The sequence below is a fragment of the Dromiciops gliroides genome, chromosome 5 (assembly GCF_019393635.1).
Source record: "Dromiciops gliroides isolate mDroGli1 chromosome 5, mDroGli1.pri, whole genome shotgun sequence".
In the NCBI taxonomy this organism is placed as follows: domain Eukaryota; kingdom Metazoa; phylum Chordata; class Mammalia; order Microbiotheria; family Microbiotheriidae; genus Dromiciops; species Dromiciops gliroides.
This window is the reverse complement of record NC_057865.1, coordinates 211,014,136-211,037,955: the sequence shown is the minus strand read 5'-3', so window position 1 is coordinate 211,037,955 and position 23,820 is coordinate 211,014,136. Positions and strand designations below refer to the sequence as shown.

At 38.4% G+C, this 23,820-nt stretch overlaps 1 protein-coding gene across 3 annotated transcripts in view; it reads right to left on the bottom strand.

Moving 5' to 3' along the window:
* Positions 1–20,297, bottom strand: part of ERGIC2 (ERGIC and golgi 2) — a 60,032-nt gene extending 39,735 nt beyond the window's left edge. Inside the window, exons 1-3 of one of the 3 annotated variants that reach the window (XM_043967223.1) lie at positions 20,211–20,275; positions 4,127–4,177; positions 2,368–2,513 (exon numbers count right to left, since the gene is read on the bottom strand). In XM_043967223.1, the coding sequence (XP_043823158.1) occupies positions 2,368–2,473 (106 nt within the window). In that variant the 5' untranslated portion in view covers positions 2,474–2,513; positions 4,127–4,177; positions 20,211–20,275. Of the gene's footprint in view, positions 1–2,367; positions 2,514–4,126; positions 4,178–20,210 lie in introns of those variants that run through there. The other 2 variants (XM_043967224.1, XM_043967226.1) reach the window with 2 other exon arrangements.
* Positions 20,298–23,820: the final 3,523 nt, after the last annotated feature.

Genomic DNA, 23,820 nt, shown 5'->3' with positions numbered 1-23,820 from the left:
TGCCAAAATATTTACAAGACCACACAATTTTCACTCTTCTTTAAACAGTGATAATACAAATATTAGTAACAGTTAAAATTGCATGAGTTATAGTATTTTCAATTTTGACATCTGACTATGTCTATAGTCTGCTTATTTTTTCTTTTAATTTTGAGAGTAAAGGAGGACAGACAGATTTTGTTATCGTTTTAAATTACCTGGCCTTATAGAAAACTTACATGGCTGAAAGGCACAGAATAGCTCCAAAGTACAACCATAAGATTTTTTCCTCAACCCCACATTTGGCACTCACATAAAAATGTTAGTCCATATGTAAAGGAACAAAAAAAAAGCCTGAGTGAATATACATAATATCTCCATTCCTAGCACGTTAACAACAATAAAAAACTAAGAATGTATAATTGGTATTTCCAGTGTTAATTTCATGGTAATGTAATTTGAAACTAGATACTACTAAGTATCATAATCAATTTTGTGCTTGTTATTTATGATGTTATTTCTATAAACCTTTGTGAGATGTTTTTTTCTTTAAAAAACTATGGAGAAGGTCCAAATACTACCTACTACCATTCCCATTTTACAAATGAGAAAACTCAGGTTAAGGAGGCACATTTAAACTGAGGTACATTTAAGGGTCAGAAAACAAAATAAGTTCAGAGCTAGAACTTAAATCTAGGGCTTCTGACTCCAAGACCAGAATGCTACAATGCCTCAAAGACTAGATCTGAGGAATTTCACTACCATACATAAGTTTTCTTATCTTTAATTTATACATAATCATCAATACTGAAAAGAATGAACAGTTCAAATTTGATTCGTTCCTTAATTCATTCACTTAATTATTTATCACATTATATGTGTTCACTATTATAGATAATAGGAGTATACAGAAAGTATAACATAAAGTCCCTGTCCTCAAGAAGTAAACTAAGCAACAAAGCACATTAAATACACACACTTTTCCCATAATCCCCACTGCCTGAAATGCCTTTGGCAATCCTTTTCAGCTATTCAATTCTTAGCTGTCTTTTAGTGCCCTACCAAACCTCCTCTGATCGATTCCATCTCACATTGATATCCACAAATTCAGCATTTATCTACTATCTTATTTAGTATTTAATCATATACAGCCCTTAACATCACTTGCGCCATCTACTGTTGCTATTTAATTCTTGTATTATTTAGGTATAATCCTTAAATCTACCTATCCTGAGCCTCAGTTTCCTCATTTGTAAATTGGAAGTGGCAATATTGGAACTCTCTCCTTCACAGACAGAAACAAAGCACAAACACATAAAAACCTAAATAATACAGAAATTAAACAGCAATAAAAGATGGCACAAGTGATGTCAGGGGCAGTGTATGATTAAATATCAAAAAGGCAGGATAGCAGATAAATACTGAATTCATAGATATCAATATGAGATGGAATGGACAGCACTGGTTCAATGAGACTTGAGCTGATTAATAAAAGCAAGCCCAACAGGATTACTGAAAGAATTTCAGGCAATGGGGATAGACTGGCCAAAATGGTGAGTTTATATTGGGAAATAATGAAGATAAGGTTCAGTGACTGAAGCCAAACTGTGGACAACCTATAACACAACTAAAAAACTAAAGCATTATAAGCTTTATTTTGTTTTGTAAGTAATGAGTCATTGAAAGTTTCTAAGTAGGTAACATGAAAATAACCAGTTAGGAAGAGGGGAACGATCTAGAAGCAAGGAACCAGTGAGAAGGCTATTCTGATAATCCAGTCTGACCAATATCAATTTATTTTAAATATATATAATAGTAATTAAAAGGTATTGAAATTCAATAGCTAATAAAATGTCCTAATTCTTTTAATGAAAAACTCTGGATAATCTAGGTAGTTAACTTGAAGTGTTTTTTCTTGTTTCTGTGCTTTTCAAATTACTGAGGTAATTACTGAAATTGTAATTTCCACATTCCCTTGATCTTGCAAATGATTAAATTTTAATCATTTAATCATTAAATGATTAAGTATCATTATATACTCAATATGAAAAAAGAGAATAGTGTCTGGACATTGTTCTGACTGCATATATGTTTTATATTTGAAGTTTAAGACGTTTAATTTTTAAATGGTAGCTGGTAGATCCAATCTAAATCTTAAAAACCTGAATTTTTTTTAAAGTGTTAACTTCTATATAATGTTATACGTTAAAACTTTTCTCTTTCTGTAGTGTCAAATTATTGTCAAGGATACTCTGGTCAAACAAACATCTAATAAGTCCATCTTTTCAAAATGTTGCATTTCTGTATCACTAGAAAAGTTACAAGGTTTCTATTAATAAACTACATGTTTATACCATGTCAAGTGTTTGAATTTTCAATGAAACCCACCTGTACCCCCAACTGCTGAAGTCTCTACATAGCTTACAGGAACCTTTGGAAAGGCATCCAATTCTTTCACCAAATTTAAGGTTTTTTTTCGACTCAGTCGCCTCATCTTCAGTAGAGTCTTCCACCTCTTCCTTCATATAGCCACTCTACATGAAGAGAAACCCACACGCACATATATACACACACACAGTTACAGATGGTTCTAAATTTTTTTTTTTTTAGAGAGGCAATTGGGGTTAAGTGACTTGCCCAGGGTCACACAAATACTGAAAGGCTACTATGTGACATCACTGTGTTAAGAAGAGGAGATAACAAACCAATAAAATCCCTACTCATACATGAGTATATTTAGAGCTTGCTGAAGAAACCTTAGAAATTATCTCCTCATTTTACAAATGGCCCAATGTTGCTTAAGGTAACAGATTTGAACCAAACATACATATTCTTTCCACTATACTTCTTCTGGTGCTATAACTCCATAAAAAATAAACAAAAACTGTGGGATGTCACTTCCTAATTGAGGACTAAAACAATTTCTGATATTGAAAACCAGAGAGACAAAACTTTAATTTTTAAGGTACAACAGACCTTTTCTACAAAAAGTAAATTTTTTGGAAAGTTTTATTGTATGTTAAAATACAAGATGATCATAATTACAGAATTCTAATTTCTAATTGCATAGTATTACATAAAATATTTAAGTCTAATTTTATTAAAAGGTAACATAGTCGTGTTCTATCTTCAATCCATTTTCCTGCCAATATTCTCAATACTGCATACCACATACAATGATAACACCTTTAAGAGCCAACTGTCATACACACATACCCCATTATACTAATTATAATGGATTTATGTTAGAAACCAATATTTAAGAAATTTAATATCTCCATGAGAGAGCCATGAACTTCTAAAGCTTACAAAAATCAACAATTCAACAGAATTCAAGATTTATTCAGTCTACTAGATATGGGGCAGTATTCTAAGTACTGCAGGAGAAAAAGATTTAGAAATTACACAATACTTGTCATATATTCTAGTTGGGAATCATGATAAAATACAGTAAAAATACTTTGACAATATAATAACAAAAGAGAGGGAGGCACAACTAAAGTGCTGTGAGGTTGTTGGGAAGGGAAGAAAGAGGAATAAAAATAAAAGAATGATTCCTCAAAAAATGGTGTTTGAGTAGTAGTTGGCCCATTATAAAACAAAAATACATGAAATACAACAGCATCTAACCAAATTGCAATAAAACATTCATGTAATACTTGATTATAGTATTATGATGGATAGCAGTCAAAAAAACCTGAGCCCAAACCTGGCCTCAGACACATACTAGCTGTGTGACCCTGAGCAAGTCACTTAACCTGTATGCCTCACCTTCCTTATCTGTAAAATGGGAATAATAATAACAACTATCTCTGCGTTGTTGTAAGAATCAAATAAGATAATAATTGTAAAATGTTTAAGATGTTGCATAGTAACTGCTATGTAAATATTAATTATTATTATTTTGAGATAGATAAATATAACAAAAATATAAACAAAAAGAAAAACAATTAGCTGAATAATTATCTTGTGATGCCATGTTAAAAAATGTACACATGTCACCATAATAAAAACACATTACATGCTAAGTCACAGAAAAAATTATTAATGTAAAAATAAGCCATATTAAATACATTACAGATTATAATGTAATAAAAATAGCAATACAGGAAAATAAGCAAAAAGATAGAAAAGCAAGACAACATACCAAAGTTGTGGGGGTGCAGCTAAAGCAGTCCTCAGAAGAAAAATTTTATCTCTAAAAGATATTTTTTAAAAAAGAAAAAAGGAGTATTAATTGAGCATGCAATTTTAAAAATAAAGAAATTTTTAAAAACAGAAAATAATAAAAACAGAAGATACATTAAAAAGTATGAGAAAGAGAAAATGGAAAACTCCAAAAAAGCCTAAACTTAGAACTGAGCTGGCATCTTAAATATCTTTAAAACTTTACTGTAATTTTTTTTTGGGGGGGGGGGGGCGGGCAATTGGAGTTAAGTGACTTGCCCAGGGTCACAGAGCTAGTAAGTGTCAAGTGCCTGAGGCCGGATTTGAACTCAGGTCCTCCTGAATCCAGGGCCAGTGCTTTATCCACTGCGCCACCTAGCTGCCCCTACTGTAATTTTTTTTTTTTTTAAGGCAATGGGGGTTAAGTGACTTGCCCATGGTCACACAGCTAGTAAGTGTCAAGTGTCTGAGGCCGGATTTGAACTCAGGTACTCCTAAATCCAGGGCTGGTGTTTTAACCATTGCGCCATCTAGCTGCCCCTACTGTAATTTTTTAAAAGAAAAATAGGCCAAGGTAGAGCCAAGATGGTGGAGTATATGAAGGAACTTGCCTCAGCTCTCCCAATATGCCCTCTAAAAAACTTCAAAATAATATCTCAAAAGGAATTCAGGAACATCAGAACCAAAACAGGACAGGGTGAAACAACTTTCCAGCTAAAGATAATTTAGAAGGGGCAGCTAGGTGGCACAGTGGATAGAGCACCAGCCCTGGATTCAGGAGGACCCGATTTCAAATCTGACATCAGACACTTAATACTTACTTACTAGCTGTGTGACCCTGGGCAAATCACTTAACCCCAACTGACTTACCAAAAAAAAATTTTAAATAAGAAAATGAATTAAAGATAATTTAGAAAGTAAACAGGAAAAGTCTCAATGGGTTGAGCATGGTGGGCAGTCTAGCACAGATGGTGCTCCAGCAAGCTAGCATAGGTCTTGAGGAGGACTGAATTGGATCAGTGACTTCATGAGCTCTCAGTCCACAGACATTGAGGGGGCTGAATGACTGTTCAGAAGGAGATTACTGGGGACGCTGTGCTAGCACTGGAGGTAGGAATCTGTTAAATTGCCCATACTGAGAACCAGGTAACAGTCCCAAGGTGAGAAGGAGCAATAGTAGACCAGAGCTTGCAGTAAGAGGGGGGTGGAGCAGAGGGACCCTGATCACAGTACCAGGAGAAAGAAGAGAGCACAGGCCAGGAGAACAGTGATGAAAACTCTCCTTAGATCATGCCATCTTGGAAGAACTGAAAACTTATAGATCACAGAACTAGCTCTGAAAACAGGAGTCCTGGAGCAGAGCCTTTTAACATTTTTTTTTTTTGGAGGGAGGTGAGGCAATTGGGGTTAAGTGACTTGCCCAGGGTCATACAGCTAGTAAGTGTCAAGAGTCTGAGACCAGATTTGAACTCAGGTCTTCCTGAATCCAGGGCCGGTGCTTTATCCACTGCACCACCTAACTGCCCCCCCCCCCCCGTTTTTAACTTTTAACAAAAAGTTAAAAGTCAAGAAATGAGCTGGAAAAATGAGTAAACAACAACAGCAACACCCCCCCCCAAAAAAAAACTAACCATAAAAAGTTAAATATGGTGAAAGGTAAAATCAAAACACAAACTTAGAAGAGGACAACAATGTCAAAATACCTGCATGCAAAGTGTCAGAGAAAACTGTGAATTGGTATTGGGCTCAAAAAGAATTCCTGGAAGAGTTCAAAAGGGATTTTAAAATAATAGTGGTACAGGAAAAATTGGGAAAAGAATAAAAGTGATGCAAAAGATTCATGAATAAAGAGCGAATAGCTTGGTAAAGAAAGTTCTAAAAATAGGAAAAGATATACAAAAATTCATTGAAGAAAACTCCTTAAAAAGTACAAGGGAAAGGATAAAAGAAAAAAAGAGGGGGATTGATAGAAGAGAATGGATTGGGAAAGGTAGTTAGAGCCAAAACACTTGAGATGGGACAGGGTGAAAGGAAAGAGAGAGAGGAAGACAAACAGGAAAAAAATATACAGTAATCATTACAGTGAATGTGAATAGGATGAACTCACCCATAAAATGGAAGCAGATAGCAAAATGGATTAAAAATAAGAATCCTACTAAATGTTGTTTACAAGAAACACTAGAAGCAGAGAGAGAGACACAAAGAGATTAAAGGCCAGGGGCTGGAGCAAAATCTATTATGCCTTCCCTAAAGTAAAAAAATCAGGAGAGGCAATCATGATCTCAGACAAAGCAAAAGCAAAAAGAGATCTAACTAAAAGACATAAGAGGTAACATCTTGCTAAAAGGCACCAAAGACAATGAAGTAATATTAAACATATATGCACCAATTACTATAGCATCCAAATTCTTAAAGGAGAAGTTAAATGAGTTACAGAAGGGAAGATACTGTAAAACTATACTAGTGGAAGACTTCAACTTTCCCCTCTAAAAACTAAATAAATCTAACCAAAACTAAAACAAAACAAACAAATGAAGAAGAGGGAGGAGAAGAAGAAGAAGTAGTAGTAGTAGTAGTAGTAGTTGTTGTTGTTAAGGAGGTAAATAGAATTTTAGAAGCTAGATATGCTAGACCTCTGGGGAAAACTGAATGGGAATAGATTGGAATCTTATTATCAGTGGCACATGAAGCCTACATAAAAATTGACAGTATATTAGAGCAAAATTTGTTTTTAAAAAATCCACCAAATTACCAAGATCAAAAATGGGAAGGATGAAATACCGCCAATGAAGAGGAAATGAAAACAATTATTAGAAAATATTTTGCCCAATTATATCCCAATAAATCTGACAACCTAAGTGAAATGAATGAATATTTACAAAAATATAAATTGCCTAGATTAACAAAAGAGGAAATAGAATACTTAACTAACTCCATCTTAGAAAAATAAATTGAACAAGCCATCAATGAATTGTCTAAGGGAAAACTCCCAAGGCCAGATGGATTCATGAGTAAATTCTACCAAACATTTAAAGAATATTTAATTCCAATACTATATAAACTATTTGGAAAAATAAGCAAAGGAGTCCTATCAAATTCCTTTTACAAGACAAATATGGTGCTGATATCTACACCAGGAAGAGCCAAAACAAAGAAAACTAGAGACCAATTTCTCCAACGAATATTGATTAAATAATTATAAATAAAATACAAGCAAGGAGATTACAGCTATATTTATACCAGGGATGCAGGGCTGGTTCCATATTAGGGAAACTACCATCATAATGGATCATATCAATAACAAAACCAACAGAAATCAAATGATTATCTCAATAGATGCAGGGTAAAAAAAAAAACTTTTAACAAACTACAACACAAAATTCCTATTAAAAACTCTAGAAAGGAGGGGCAGCTAGGTGGCGCAGTAGATAGAGTTCAAATCCGGCCTCAGACACTTAACACTTAACACTTACTAGCTGTGTGACCCTGGGCAAGTCACAACCCCAATTGCCTCACTAAAAAATATAAATAAATTAATTAATTAATTAATTAAAAATTAAAAAAAAATAAACTCTATAAAGGAAGCTCTTGGAACTCACAACCCAATCACTCCAAAAAACCTCCAAATAATGCCATAGGACAATTCCTGGAGCAGCAGAACCCACAAAAGAACATGCTGAGATTATTTTCCAGACAAAGGATGACTTAGAAGGTCAGCAGGAAGGGGCTGCTGTGCTGGGGCAGGAGTGGAGCCCAATCCCATGGTCACACTGACAAAGATACAGTACCAGGCAGGCCTCTGCCAGAAAAAGAGACCCCTGGAGCCTCTGAATCAGGTGCAGCGCCAATATCTTCTGAAAATAAGCTCACGTTCTGGTAAGAGGGCTAAGCAGCTGGCTGGGGTGAAGATTACAGGGTTCTCTGCTGGTGCTGAGGTGGAACTTGGGTGTTTCACCCCCGCTGGGAGCCAAGAAGTAGGTTTGAGGTGGGGGAGGGGTGCAGGCTCTGCAGAGCTAACAACCACAGCACATAAAGTTTTGCTGCCTGATTAATTAACAAGTTGGCCTGGGGTTATCTACAAACCAGAGAACAGGCCAGATAAGTGAAGAACCTGCCCCTCCTTAAATACCACCTTAGACCCCCGAAGCTTGGGACAGTACATCCTGGAAGTAGTGCCCCACTTCAAGAAGGAGTTAAAAGTCAAATAAAAGACTGTCAAGATGAGCAGACAGAGAAAGACGAGGACCAGGGGCAGCTAGGTGGCACAGTGGATAAAAGCACTGGCCCTGGATTCAGGAGGATCTGAGTTCAAATCCGGTCTCAGACACTTGACACCTACTAGCTGTGTGACCCTAGGCAAGTCATTAACCCTCATTGCCAAGAAAAAAAGGAAGGAAGGAAGGAAAGGAAGGAAGGGGACCAGAGAAAGTTTCTTTAGTGACAAGAAAGATCGAGGTACACCCTTCGAAGAGGATAGCAACGTGTAAGGGGGCTAAAATCCTAACTATGATGTCTAAAATCTACTAAAATCTAATGAGTGGTTGCCTTAAATTAGAAGCTTTAGCAAGAGTTTAGGCTTTTAAGTATTTATTAAAGTGTAATCAGAAGTTCGTGAGGAGAGAGAGATAAAAGGCAAACTTCCTCTAACTATCTAAATAGACCCCAGCATCCAACCCTGCAAGCCGAGGTCAGGAACCCAAGAGGCCAACACTTCTGCGGCTATTCCCAGAACGTCTTGTGAAACAGGAAAAAGGGCCATCCACACACACACAGCTCCAAGCTAATTGGCTGGTAACACTGACTGACAGGACCCATGAGCAAACATCACTTCTTGACACCGAACTAACCTTTGAAACCCCAGAAAAGGTCACTTCCAGATGCTAAAGTGACATGGTAAGCACACATAAATAAACCATTAGCATTTCTATGTATTAGCAAAGTCCAACAGCAAGAAATAGCAGGAGAAATTCCATTTAAAGTAACTGTAGACAATATAAAACACTTGGAATTCTACCTGCTAAGACAAAGCAAGAAACAATGTGAATACAATTCAAAAATACTTCATACAAATAAAGTCAGATCTAAACAACTGGAAAAATACTCACTGCTCATGGGTAGGGCAAGCCAATATAATAAAAATGACAATTTTACCTAAATTAACTTATTTATTCAGTGCCATACCAATCACACTACCAAAAAATTATTTCATAGAGGTAGGGAAAAAAGTATAACAAAATTTATCTGGAAGAACAAAAGATCAAGAATATCAAGGAAATGAATTTTTTTTTTTAAATGTGAAGGTACATGGCCTAGCCATGCCAAATTTTAAACTGTATTATAAAGCAGTAATCATCAAAACAATCTGGTACTGGCTAAAAGATAAGAGGTGGATCAGTGGAAGATTAGGTCACAATACACAGTAGGTAATGATCATCTGTAAGGGCCTAAAATTCTAGCTGTGATGTCTAAAATCTAAGATATAGAAAAATATAAAAGATACACCCCAAGTCTTTAAGCTTTAAAAGCTTAAAACTGCACTAGGACCTCTGGGACATTCCCCAATAGACAAGCCAATCAATCAACAAACATTTATCCCTGCTCACAAAGACCCTATATTCTAACAAGGAAGGCAAGTCCAAGGGAAACAAGTACATGTAAAAACATATGTGGAGGCAGCTAGGTGGTACAGTGGATAAAGCACGGGTCCTGGATTCAAGAGTACCTGAGTTCAAATCCGGCCTCAGACACTTGACACTTACTAGCTGTGTGACCCTGGGCAAGTCACTTAACCCCCATTGCCCTGCAAAAAAAAAAAAAAAATGTGTGTGTATATAAATACTAAGTTAATAAACACAAATATATACAAAGCATGTAAGCACAAGGTAATTTAAAATGCGGATATTAGCAAAGAATTCATAGAGAAGATGGTGCTTGAGTTGTGTTTTAAAGATAGGAACTCTGAGTAGATAAGGATGGACTACATTGCAGGGATGTGGAAAGACATTGTATCAGTAACAGAAAGAAAACCAGTTTAACTGGATTGGAAAGTATAGAACAGAGTAATATTCGAAGAAGATGGGGCCCAGGCAGCTAGGTGGTGCAGTGGATAAAGCACTGGCCCTGGATTCAGGAGGACCTGAGTTCAAATCCGACTCTCGACACTTACTAGCTGTGTGACCCTGGGCAAGTCACTTAACCCCAATTGCCTCACACACCCCCCCCAAAAAAAACAAAAACAAAAAAACAAAGAGGATGGGGCCAATTCATGAAGGGCTGGGATCCAGCTTTTGAGGTCTAGCAAAAACTGTGGACCCCTTCTAAGAATCATGTTTTAAATGCATAAAATAAAATATATAAGATTACAAAGTAAGACAATTATACCAAAATAGTTATAAAAACTTTTAAAGCTCATGGACTCTTGATGGAACCTTGGGGAATATCTACAGTTAGAGGGAATGATGATTAAGCAAATACTACATGTCCAGCACTGAAGAAACCAAAAAAGGAAAGAGATTCCCTGCTCTCAAAGAGCTCAACAGTGAAAAATGCAGCAGATAGGTGGAAAAGGATTAGGACTAAGAAAAAAGCCCACTGGATTTTTGGTAATTGAGATCACTTTTTAAAAAATTAATTAATTCATTTATTTATTTTATTTTATTTTGGGGGCTGGGGGCTAATGAGGGTTAAGTGACTTGCCCAGGGTCACACAACTAGTAAGTGTTAAGCATCTGAGGTTGGATTTGAAATCAGGTCCTCCTGAATCCAGGGCCAGTGCTTTATCCACTGCACCACCTAGCTGCCCCCAATCACTTCTAACTTTAATGAGAATAGTGTAGGAATTTGGCTGAGAAAGGGAAGAGATACAGAAAAAGTGGTCAAGAGATATTAACAAGGAGTTCTCAAAAGAAAAATTGCTAACTATTAAAAACAACATGAGAGAATGCTTCAAATCACTAATAAGATTAAAATTGATTCTAATCATTTTTATTGATCCTATTTACAATTAATTGATTTTGCCCTATTAACTGCCTAAGTTACAGATTTTTATTCTGGAATTCAGCAACGGTATCAAATTCAAATAGAAACACGGGCCATATATAAAGACTCCTGCAAGACCACATATTGACTTAGAAAACCACATATTGATATTATTTAAGATTTATTATATTTTTATTTATTTTGTTAAACATTTCCAAATTATATTTTCACCTGGTTCAGAAAATACTTGGAAGTAGAGGTTGTCATGAGGCCAGTGCTGCATATTTGACACCTCTGGTCTATAACATTCCTGGCAGATGGTCACCTACCCTCAGCTTGACAATAACAAAGGAACTTACCATTTGACAGAGTAGACCATTCTGTTTTTAGACAGCTCTATTTCTAGGAATTTTGTCTACCTGTTTTACAGAAGTTTTCTTCCCTGTTAACTTTCATACAGTTTGCTGTTCTGGAGGCAGCACAGAACAGTACAAAGAAAACAGGTGTTAGAGTTTAAACCTAGGGGTAAATCCTGCTTCTGAATCTTATTACCTGTTTGACCTTGGGTACAACACAATTTCCCTGGCCTCAGTTTCCTCATTTTTTAAATGAAAAGGTTAAAAGAAATGGACTCTGATATGCAGCTCTTAACCACCAAAAATCCTGAAATATTTTCCAGGTTTATGTTTGCTAGATTTTAATTTATGCCATTTTTACAACACCAAATCACAATGCAATTCAACTTTTATTAAAACACAATGTGGGGGCAGCTAGGTGGCGCAGTGGATAAAGCACTGGCCCTAGATTCAGAAGGACCTGAGTTCAAATCCAGCCTCAGACACTTGACACTTACTAGCTGTGTGACCCTGGGCAAGTCACTTAACCCCCATTGCGCCACCAAAAAAAAAAAAAAAACCCACAGTCTGTGGGACAGCTAGGTGGTGCAGTGGATAGAGCACCAGCCCTGGAGTCAGGAGTACCTAAGTTCAAATCCGGCCTCAGACACTTAACACTAGCTGTGTGACCCTGGGCAAGTCACTTAACCCCAACTGCCTCACTTAAAAAAAAAAACACCACACACACACACAATGTGTACAGAAATGCTAAGCACTAAAAAAGATTTCTTTTTAAATTACAACATGGTCCCTAGTCATTAATGTTGGAAGTATTTCAATAAAAAGGGAACAGGGGGCAGCTAGATGGCACAGTGGATAAAGCACTGGCCCATCTTCAGGAGGACCTGAGTTCAAATCCGGCCTCAGACATTTGACACTTACTATCTGTGTGACCCTGGGCAAGTCACTTAACCCTCACTGCCCCACCCCAAAAAAATTAAATAAAAAGGGAACAAAGACACATGACATTTTGTCAAACTTAAGATGTAAGGAGAATAAGTTGCAGGTATTCCTCACCTTCTGAAACAGACGATCCCACTCAAATGAATTTCTACCTTAGGGAGAGGACGAGATGACTAGATAGTGTCATGGAAGGAATGAACATGAGCTTGAACAGACATCGAGAGACAGTGGAGGACAGACGGGCCTGGCATGTCTATGGGGTCACAAAGAATTAGAAAGGACAACAACAAAGCACTAACTTATAAAAAACGTTTCAAGGAATCCCAGAATCCCAGCATTGTATGGAACTTCAGAAGCCATAAATCAATTTGCACTTCAACAAAATTCTCCTCTACAATTTACCAAACAAGCAGCCACCCAATGAAAAGCTTTAAGAAGTCCACTGTGGTAGAAGCAATATTATCTACCCGAACATATCACCACAGAGACTACCTACTGCATTCCTTTCCTGTGGATAACACTAACTGTAAGGAAATTTTCCATGAAATTTCCACCCATAGCTCTCACTGCTTGACCTTTAGGACCAAGCCAAATAATTCCTCTTCTATGTGGTGGCCCTTCAAATGAATGAAGATAAACTATCATACCTTTCCTAAGCCTCTTTTCTCCAAGTTCAACACCACTCATTTCATTCATATAGTTTATCAATGTGTCTTCTAAAAAATGTAGTGGCCAGAACTGGATGAAATATTCCAGATGCTGACCAAGGGAGAGTACAATGGGATGTTCTTCATATCTGATGCGGAACACTGAAACTCTCTTAATACAACTTAGAAGGAAAAAAAAAAACAAGCATTTAAGTGCTTACTATATACCAGTCATTGTGCTAAATGATGGGGATATAAATGGAAAAAAAAAAAAAAGAAAGAGTTCTTAATGTCACAGAGTTTACATTCTAGGGGAAGACAACACACAAAACAGAGCTGGGGGAGGCAGGGGTACACTGAGAGATAAAAGTGCTACTGTGGTTTTGAAGTTGGGAAGTGGCATGGTTTTGAAGTTGAGAAGCTAGGAACAGGGCTATAAGAGGGATGAAGGCCAGCCCAGACCTGTCCATAAAATGGAGACCCCAGGACGAATTCATCAAGAGGAGAAAGGGGTGTTCCAAGATGAGAAGGCCAAAGAGGTGGCTGACTCCTAGGCAAGGATACCCCAGGCACTCAAGTAAGTTCCAGGATGATAGCATGGTTTGGAAGTCTCAGAGCTAAGAACAGGACTAAAAGGGGATTTCAAATTCCCTTAGTCTTTTAGGGTACCATATCACATTGTTACTCATACTGACTGGCTATTCTAGCTAAGTATAGATCCCCAGGGAGGGTACTCAATTAAAGACATCAGTCCAAGGTATTATTCCAAATCCACCTAAATAAACTATCATCTACCCAACATCTCTACATCTGGACCATACACAAGAGACTTGGTCCATTGTTTTGCAAATATCAAGGCAAATTATATCTACACCTTTCCCCTGCTTTATCATCTAAATAGTCTCCAATGGGTTAAAAAAATGTACTGTATCAACTAACACAGTTTGACCCATCAAGGTTTTCTTTAATTCCAGCCCTTTTAGTGTTAAAAAGATTTTTTCCCGGGCGGAGCCAAGATGGTAGAGGAAAGGCAGTGATTTCTTGAAGCTCTCCCCAGAACCCCTCCAAATACCTTAAAATAATGCCATAGGACAATTCCTGGAGCAGCAGAACCCACCAAAGGACGAGGTGAGATCATTTTCCAGTCAAAGACAGTTTAAAAGGTTGGCATGAAAGGTCTGTTGTACCAGGGTGAGAGTGGAGTACAAGCCTCATGCAGGCTGCACCAGCAGAGTCCCAGCCCCAGGCAGGCCGCAACAATAAATCCAGAAATCAGGAGCATTGGAATCAGCTGTGGCAGTGGCTATTTCTAGAACTCAGCTCACAGATGGTAGGGGATTGAGTGGTTGGCCAGGGGGACAATACAGGGGTCTCTGCTGGCGCTGAGGCAGAACTCTGTTATTTCCACCCATGCTCAGAACTAGGAGGCAGTCTTGAGTGGTGGGTGACCCAGGTGTGGGAGGGGCACAGGCACACCAGAGTTTACAACCAAACTGAAACAGAATTCTGTTTCCAGGTTAAAGAGCAAAGCAGGCCTGTGGTTACTTACAGACCAGAGCACAGGCCAGGGGAGTACAGAACATGCCTTTCCTTAAATTGTACCACTTGGGACCCCTCTGAAGCTTGGGACAGTGCACCCTGTAAACAGTACCCCACTTTAAGAAGGAGTTGAAAGTCAAGAAATAGGCTATGAAAATGAGCAGACAGAAAAACGCTGACCCTAGAAAGTTTCTTTGGTGACAAGGAAGATCAAAATACACCCTCAGAAGAAGATAACAAAGTCAAAGCTCCTATATCCAAAGCTTCCAAGAAAAATATGAATTGGTCTCAGGCCATAGAAGTGCTCAAAAAGGACTTTGAAAATAAAGTAAGAGAGGTAGAAGAAAAAATGGAAAGAGAAATGAGATGCAAGAAAGTCATGGAAAAAAAGTCAACAGCTCGAAAAGCCAAATTGGCCAAAAGGAAAAAGAGGTACAAAAGCTCTCTGAAGAAAATAATTACTTAAAAATTAGGACTGAGCAAATGGAAGCTAATGACTTTATGAGAAATCAAGACACGATAAAGAAAACCAAAAGAATTAAAAAATAAAAGGCAATGTGAAATATCTCCTTGGAAAAACAACTGACCTAGAAAATAGATCCAAGAGAGATAACTTGAAAACAACTGGACTACCTGAAAATAGGTATTAAAAAAAAAAGTTTAGACATCATCCGCCAAGAAATAGGAAAAATGGCCCTGATATTCTAGAAGCAGAAGGGAAATAGAAATTGAAAGAATCCACCCATCACCTCTTGAAAGAGATCCCAAAATGAAAACCTCCAGGAATATTATAGCCAAATTACAGAGCTTCCAGGTCAAGGAAAAAATATTGCAAGCAGTCAGAAAGAAACAATTCAAGTACTGTGGAGTCACAGCCAGGATAACTCAAGATCTAGCAGCTTCTACATTAAAGGACCAGAGGGCATGGAATATGATAAGGAACTGGGATTACAACCAAGAATCACCTACCCAGCAAAACTGAGTATAATCTTTCAGGGGAAAAATGGGAATTCAATGAAAGAGAAGACTTTCAGGCATTTGTGATGAAAAGACCTGAGCTGAATAGAAAATTTGACTTTCAAATACAACACCCTAGAGAAACATAAGAAGGTAAAACAGGAAAAATAAATCATAAGGGATATTAAAAGGTTAAATTGTTTATATTATTAGGGCAGCTGAATGGAGTATATTTAGACAGAGGGCACAGGTGTGAGTTGAATATGAAGGGATGATAGCTTTAAAAACTAAGGGGTGAGAGGAATGCACTGGAAGAAAGGGAAAGGGAGAGGTGGAATGGGGTAAAGTAGTTCACATAAAAGCAGCAAGAAAGTTTATGAAGTAGGGGGCAAGATAAGGGAGGAGTGGGGAGTGAGTGAGACTTACTGTCATCAGAATTAGCTCAAAAAAGGAATAACATACACACTCAGTTGGGTATAGTAATCTATCTTACCCTGCAGGAAAGTGGGACAAGGGGGAAGGGGTAAAGGAAGGGAGGTGTGAAATGTAGCTGGTTATCTAAATGCATAGAAGGTCCTGCTGAAACACCACAGTAATCTTATTGCTTACTCACAGGAACAAAAGGAAATATCTCATAACCCCACTTCTGGGCATGTGAGGAAACATCCCAGCAAGAATAAGAAACAGCAAGGGAACTCCCTTGATCGCTTCCATTTTTCTCCCCTTACCTCTCTACCAATTCTGATTCTCCTTCTCTTTTCCTCTTAGCTTAGTTTTGTTTTGTTTTTTATTTATTTAATTTTTAATGTATGAAATAAAACAAACATGTCTATAACACAGCATGAAAAAAGCTGATTGTACATAAAACTGCAATTCTATTCTGTACAATTTGCTATTCCTTTTAAATATATAATAAAGTTATCACGCAAAAAAAGGGGGGGTTCTTGCCATTTGCATTGACTGTTGATCATTAAAAAGGTTAAATTTAGGAGGCAGCTAGGTGGCACAGTGGATAAAGCACTGGCTTTGGATTCAGGAGGACTTGAGTTCAAATCCAGCCTCAGACACTTGACACTTACTAGCTGTGTGACCCTGGGAAAGTCGCTTAACCCTCATTGCCCCGCAAAAAAAAAAAAAAAAAGGTTAAATTTAACCACTATGAATATTGGAATGTGAAGCATGGAGCTAAACATCTCTTCCTGGTCATGAGTATATAAAAGTCATTAGGAGTTTCAGCCTCTCTCTGATAACTTGGCTGGTGAATTAGAATGGGCATCTGTCTCAGATGCCCTTTCAAAGGAAAAGTTTCAGTAGATGAAACCTATTTAATCCATATGTTAAAAATATAAAATTGCAACAGCTTCTAATTAGTTTGCAAAAATAAGGAAAGATGCAAACTTACTGAATTTCAACAAAAACCTCTGCATAATTGATGGATAGTGAATATCATGATTTTAGTAAGGATATCTAGCAAGGATATCTTTAGTAAGGATAGCTGGAGCTAAATATCTTTGTGAAGTATGCTTTTTAGTTGCAAAATCACTAAAACCAATTATCAAAATAAATTGAATTTAGAACCAAACCCTCAAATCACTATAATTAAGTGTTAAACAAAAATTTTCAAAAATAATACAACATTCAGATTGCTTGTACTAAAAATATGATTATATTTTAGGAATAGAAAAAATAATTTTTTACTCATTTTGGTACAAAAAAAACCCACTATCTTTTCAAAATGTTATTTCATCTTTCTTTTTTAATTTCTATTTTCATGTAAGTTTTAAACATATATAATTATTAGGTAAGTAGTACATCAACATAAATTATAAACTAGGAAATATATGTATATAGAAAGGTGTTGAAAAAGCATGCAATCCAAAAAGATTAGAGATCACTAATTCAGAAGATCTCACTACTGGGAATCACTCCTAGATTTGAACTTGGAGTTTAATAGCTATAAACATCTTTGGTAAGGGGAGGAGATGAGGGAGATAGAGAGAAGCAGGGATAGAAGGAGGGAGGGAGAGACAGAGAAAGAGGGAGAGGGAGAGACAGAGACAGTCTGTAGATACCTCTATCTATTTAAGTCAACAAGCATTTATTAAATTCCTGCTATGCACCAGACATTGGGCTAAACACTCCCTTCCTGGCCCTATTTCTGACTCTCTGGACTTCAAAATTATCCTGACAATTCCCTCAGTGACTGAGGCCTTATTATCCTCGAACACCCTACCAGGCCTGCAACATGCTCACCCTCTAAAAGGTCAAAGGCCTGTGTACACTCTCCCCTCTCCCCCACCTTTCTCCCACTGGTGATTTCCTCCATGAGGAAGGGGCCCATGAAGGCACCCAGGTTGTTCTTCCTGCATTCCCTTTTTAGCTCTATTTCTGACTTACTCTGGACTTCAAAAAAATACTCCCAGGCTGTAACCTTCATTTTCCCTCCTCCCACCCCCAACTTACCAGTCTTTTGCGTGTTGCCTTCCTAGGTATAACCTCCTCAAGAGCAAGGATTGTCTTTCCTTTCACCTTTAGTGCCTGACACACGGTGGGCACTTAATATTTACTGAATTAGCACAGTGCTTAGCACGCAATAAGCATTTAACAAATGCTTCCTTCCTTCTTTCCTTCCTTCCCAAAGAGGGGAGATACAAAAAAAGGCAAAACCAGTCTTGCCTTATGCCTCACTTGATATTAATATTCAGAAATCTGAATAAAGTTTCTGTTACAAATTGTATTATTTTGACACATGAGGAAAAACACCTTCCAAAAAAGGGGGAAGGAACAAGCATTTATTAAGCACTTACTATGTGCCGGGTACTTTGTTAAGTGCTTCAAATCAAATGCTATTTATACTCAATAAAAAATAAGAACAGTAAGTGAGATCTTGATTTCTTTGTATCTTTCGATTTTGTATGGTTTGAAATATTTCTTTCACCAGGCCCACTATTTCAGTCTGGCTCCAGTCAGTTCACTTCACTCCCTATTTCCAGACAGCTTCTTGACTTAATACCTTCCCCCATCTTCTCCCCTCACCCTGAGTTCTGAAACCAGCATCAAATAAATTCTGAGCTGTTCCTGAAAGGGATAGGTTCCCTTTCTGCCTTGACATATGTTAAAGCAAAATTTAAAAAAGCTTTTTTTTTAATTTTTTTTTATTTTAGTGAGGCAATTGGGGTTAAGTGACTTGCCCAGGGTCACACAGCTAGTAAGTGTTAAGTGTCTGAGGCCGGATTTGAACTCAGGTCCTCCTGACTCCAGGGCGGGTGCTCTATCCACTGAGCCACCTAGCTGCCCCAGAAAAAGCTTTTAATGATGGAATTACCTGCAATGGGAAAATAGCTGCACTGATCTCTCAAGCCAAACAAGACAAATAACCCTTCGCTTCAATCAAAACTGAAGCCAAAGTTGCCCCAAAACTTTCCACGTAATTGTGATCCTCTACAAATAACTCACAAACATAATCTACTTCTGAATGCACCATAAACCTGACTGAATGCCAATTATGACTTTTGCTATGTAAAGTAACTAGTCGATTTTAAATAAATTTAGAGTAAATTACAGAAGGAAAAAAAGTAATAAATTACAGGAAGTAAAAATAGAGCACATTTCTCTAATTTGTTTGAATTAACATATTCCAGTGGTTCTCAAAGTATGCTGGTATTTTGTGGGTATGTTTTCACCACATACATAAAATGGTCCTACAAAAGGCACTAGGTAAATTTGCCTTTAAAAAGCATTGAAAGCTTAAGTTAGGACCTAAGAATTTGTTGTTGTTGTTAGGGATGGAGAAGTTTAGCAAGATCTCCTATCATTCTCTACCAAACGCTACCTGGGACCTAGTAGTAGCTTATAACTACACCATAGGTCTCACTAGGGGACGTGTCATTTAAGCACCTCCCCCACCTGTTTGTTTTAATCTCCTCCTCCCTCCCCCCACCTTTTCTGCTTTCTTTTGTAGGCGGTCTCATACATTGGATATTAAGATCCTTGAAGGCAGGGGCAGTCTTTTGCCTTTGTTTGTATTCCCAAAGCTCAACACAGGGCCTGGCATGTAGTAGGCGCTAAATAAATGTTAATTGATTGACAGACCTCCCAGTCCAAAGCCCACTTTAGTTCTCTCCAAAAGGAGCCACGCGCCCCTGCCCACTCCCTCCTTACAAGAGCTCAAAGACCTAATAAATCTAGCACAACATCCAACCCTGAATCTGACAGCGAGAGCAGTAGGACCCCGCCCCGACAAGCCGAAGTGAACCCTCCGCCAACCCCTGCAGGCGAGCTAGGCGCCAGCCTCTGAGGACACGCGAAAACGCCAGTGGGGGGCGTGAGGAGCCAGCCGGCACAACGAGAATTCTCAGGGCAAGACTAGTGAGGAGCTGACGAGTGGAGCCAGCCTGCATTCCTGTGCCCCCGGGTGCGTGACCCGCCCGCCCAAGCCTTAGAGGAGCGACCCCGGGCCGGGGGCAGCCCGGAGGGACAGAGCCAGTAACGCCTCCAAAGAGAGGGTGCTCGGGAACCGGGTTCCCGCTCTCGTGCACACTGGAAAGGAGCCCCCGCTCCGGCTCATTGCATTGGCCCGAGCCCCTCGCGCAGGACCCCCGAAGCGAGCCTCCGCGCAGCGTCCGTAACCTCACGACTCTTTTACCTTATGGTACAGTACACGCCGACCGCCATGATACACGGAAGCCCTCAGCCACTCAGAGTCCCGAGCGTCCGGAAATATCGCGGGAGGTGTAGCCGCAGCCGCCGGAAATTTCTTTTTGGCTACGGATGAAGTTCTCGCGATATTTCCCGTGCCTTACAGACCTGGTCTGAAGGGTCAGAAGAGGTGGAGACTAGAGAGAAGGGGGCGTGGTCGATACGAGTTCTGGCTCGGGCCAGAAGCAAGCACGTGTTTCCAAGATCCAGACAAGGTGCAAAAGCAGAGCCTCCCTCTACGTGGCCCCGGTCCAGCGTCCAAGTTTCAAAGTGCCACACTAACAACTTCATTATTGAGGCCCTTGTATGTCATCCTCTGGTCTTCCTAACACAATACTAAGCTGGCAGCCCTGTGATTTTTCCAAGCAAGGCTATTCTAGTTGATAAAATTGCTTTTCCCAGGAGTGTTAAATATTCAGTTTGCGCGTTTATACCTTTGGAAATTTGCAAATACTACAAACCAGGGTTTGGCTTATTCATTGAATTGTCTAGATTCAAGAAAGTAATGAAGAAAATGTTAATTATACAGATGAAATGTTAAAGTGTGTCATGTGTACGTTTTCCTGGAGAGCAGTTATTAAACATTTGCCAGCACTTTCCTAAATTCAACCCAGTCAAACATTACCCTCTCACCTTTCCCTGCAGCTAAGGATTATTAAAAAAAAAAAAAAAGTGAGTAGGGATAGAAGAGAACAGGAAAAAAATTGCCAAAGGACTGAGTCAGGAACAGTTTTAGATATGACCTTCTGCACTACATTTCACATTCTAGTCTGATAATCTCAAACCTTTGTGCTTTCAGGTTTGGTTTCTTTTTCCTTCTCATTCTCCACTACTTACTTCTGCCCTTTTAGGATTGTGATTTATATTGATATTTGATTCAAATCCTGCTTCAGGCAATTACTGTGCAACCTCCTTTAAGCCCTTACCCTCTCTACCTCAATTTCCTCATCTTGTAAAATGGACATAATAATAGCATCTAACTCCAGTAATGTGTTGATAGATGTTTAAAAACTGGTTTGGGGGGTGGGGGGAGGCAATGTATGACTGACACCTTTTAAAGTTTGACTTGTACTACTAGCATTTTATGGTAAAAATTATTTGTGGTAAAGATTAATATTCCTGTTTTTAGCTAACTCATTTGGGAGGGGCCACACCTGGCCCACCCCAAGGTTAACTATGCTACTGAGGTCAGAAGGAGAGCTCTCCATAGGCAGCTTTTGAAGGACCTCCCCTTTTGAGGGAGGGGAGATTGAACACTCCGGAAGGGAGTTAGGCTGCTTCCGGAAAGCTAGGCGTCTTCCGGAACTCAGTCTTTTTGGTCTTGGCCCTTGCGCTGGTGGTGTGCTCTCTCTGTCTGGCGACTCCCCTTGCAGTGGCTTGTATTCCTTCTGTCTCTGCATGGTGTGAGCAACTGTAGACTGTCTGGGGTTGGTGAGTTAATTACGGAAAACCCTAAATTCCTCTGAACTAGCTTAATTGGGAACAGTCTGGACAGTGAATAGGTTAAGCTTAGAGTTAAGATTATTTATCTGTAGTTCCTTACCTTTGATTTTTATTAGTTTCACCTTTGTTGTTATCCCAAGTAATAAAATATGATCCTTTTGTGAACTAAAGCTTAGAGGCTCCTTTCTGGGAGCCTGGGAGAAATATCTAAAAAGGGCAGTTCAGAGTGGAGGGAGAACCTAAAAGGTCCCTCATATTTCTAGGACCCAAATATTAAGGCGAGTCACCCAAATAATGCTCCATATATCAAATTTTGGCCCTCAGAATTTTCTCCATTACTGTCTTAAATCTAGACAGTCAAAAAAATAAATCAAACCCTGATTTTTAGTGTTTGCCAATTTCTTCTCAGGGTTGTAACATGATTTAGTTGCAAAATGTTTTGCAAACCTTAAAATGCTAAATAATTGCTGGATTCAACAGTGTCACATATCAAATATCTTTTATTTGTTAATATGTTTCTATTTTCCTGAAGTGTATTATTTTCCTTTTTTTCTCTACCTGATTGATATGTAAGAATAGTGTCAATTTAGACATGAGAAAATTATGTCCTAAAGCTATTAAGTGATTTGCCAAGGTCACATAACTAGGACTAAAACTTAGGTCTCCTGGCTACTAACCAGTAGTAAATTAGGAGATTTCTCTTTAACATAAAAGGAAATTACAAGCTTTCAATGAGAAGGGACTTTAAAAGTCACTTTGTCCAAATGTACAAGAATCCCCTGTGGAGTATCCCTGACAAGGGATCTTTTGGAGTGATGTTACCACACCTGAGTTGGGTGTTGTATATCCTTTAGATCCTGCAAAACACTGCATTCATGTTAACTTGTGTAAAAATTATATATATACATACATATATACATATATAATAATATATTATGTTTAGAATGAGGGAGTATGATGGCATAGTCCTATCAGACCACATCTTATGTCTTGTGTCCAAGTTTGGGTGAAATATTTTAGGAAGGATATTTTGTAAGCTGATATACCTCCAAAGGTGATTAACCAGGATAATGATACTATGCCATAAGGAACTGGAGAAGAAAAGACAAAATCATTGTTTTCTGGGATTTTTTTAAATGAAATGTGCTTGAGAAACTATAAGCAAGTGTTCAGTTAAAGAAAAACTGGCTGTTTATCTGTTGGGGCCAACGTATATTGGATTTTATGTTTTAGGTGAGTGATGGACCAGATGACCTCTAAGGTTTCCTCCCATTCTTAAGATTATATAAAGCAGATACAGGCAGCCTGAAATATAAGAAACAGCTAAATGAACCACTTTTTTAAGTGATAAGGATACCACTTACATCTCTTTTTCAATTTAATTCTGACAGGAGGGGGCAACTCCAAGAATCAATACAGGAAGCTTGATTAGCAGTGCCTTGACACTTTGCATTACCAGAAGTCAATAGTGAATGTAAACAATGCCCAGAGTCTAGAGTACAAGCAGCAAGACCAAAAGGAAGAAATGGGGTAGGGAAAAGAAAGGAATATCCTGGGAGGGGAGAAGGGCTTCCACACTGGGAATTAGGTGATCACAGTGAGATGGAAAAATTGATCCTTGAACATCATGACTGCTCCACTAACTAGGAATTTCAGTGGGGAATTTTATAGGGTTCTTCAAGTATATCCCCTCTCCCTCAATAGTGGTATAATGGTAAGACTTTCTTCCTTTACAGAGTAAACAAAAGCCCACTCAATGTTTTGACTTTTGCCATCACACACAAGGATGAAACAAGGTAGGAGATGGTCACTCAATCAGACTATAAAGTCAGGGAAGGCTGGGTACACATACACATACACACACACACACACACACACACACACACACACACACACATACACATACACATATGCATGCATAGGGAACAGTATAAACAAGCCAGCTAGTAAGTTTCCATAACAAATTAAAACTTCGTCACAAATCAGAATTACCAGATGACCCCCAGGGCACAAAATGGAATCTAAGAAACTTCAAAGGATCATACAGCAAAGTGTATGTCCAATACAGATTGCTTCTGAATTTCTGCCTCTCTGGAATGCTGCAGCTACAGACT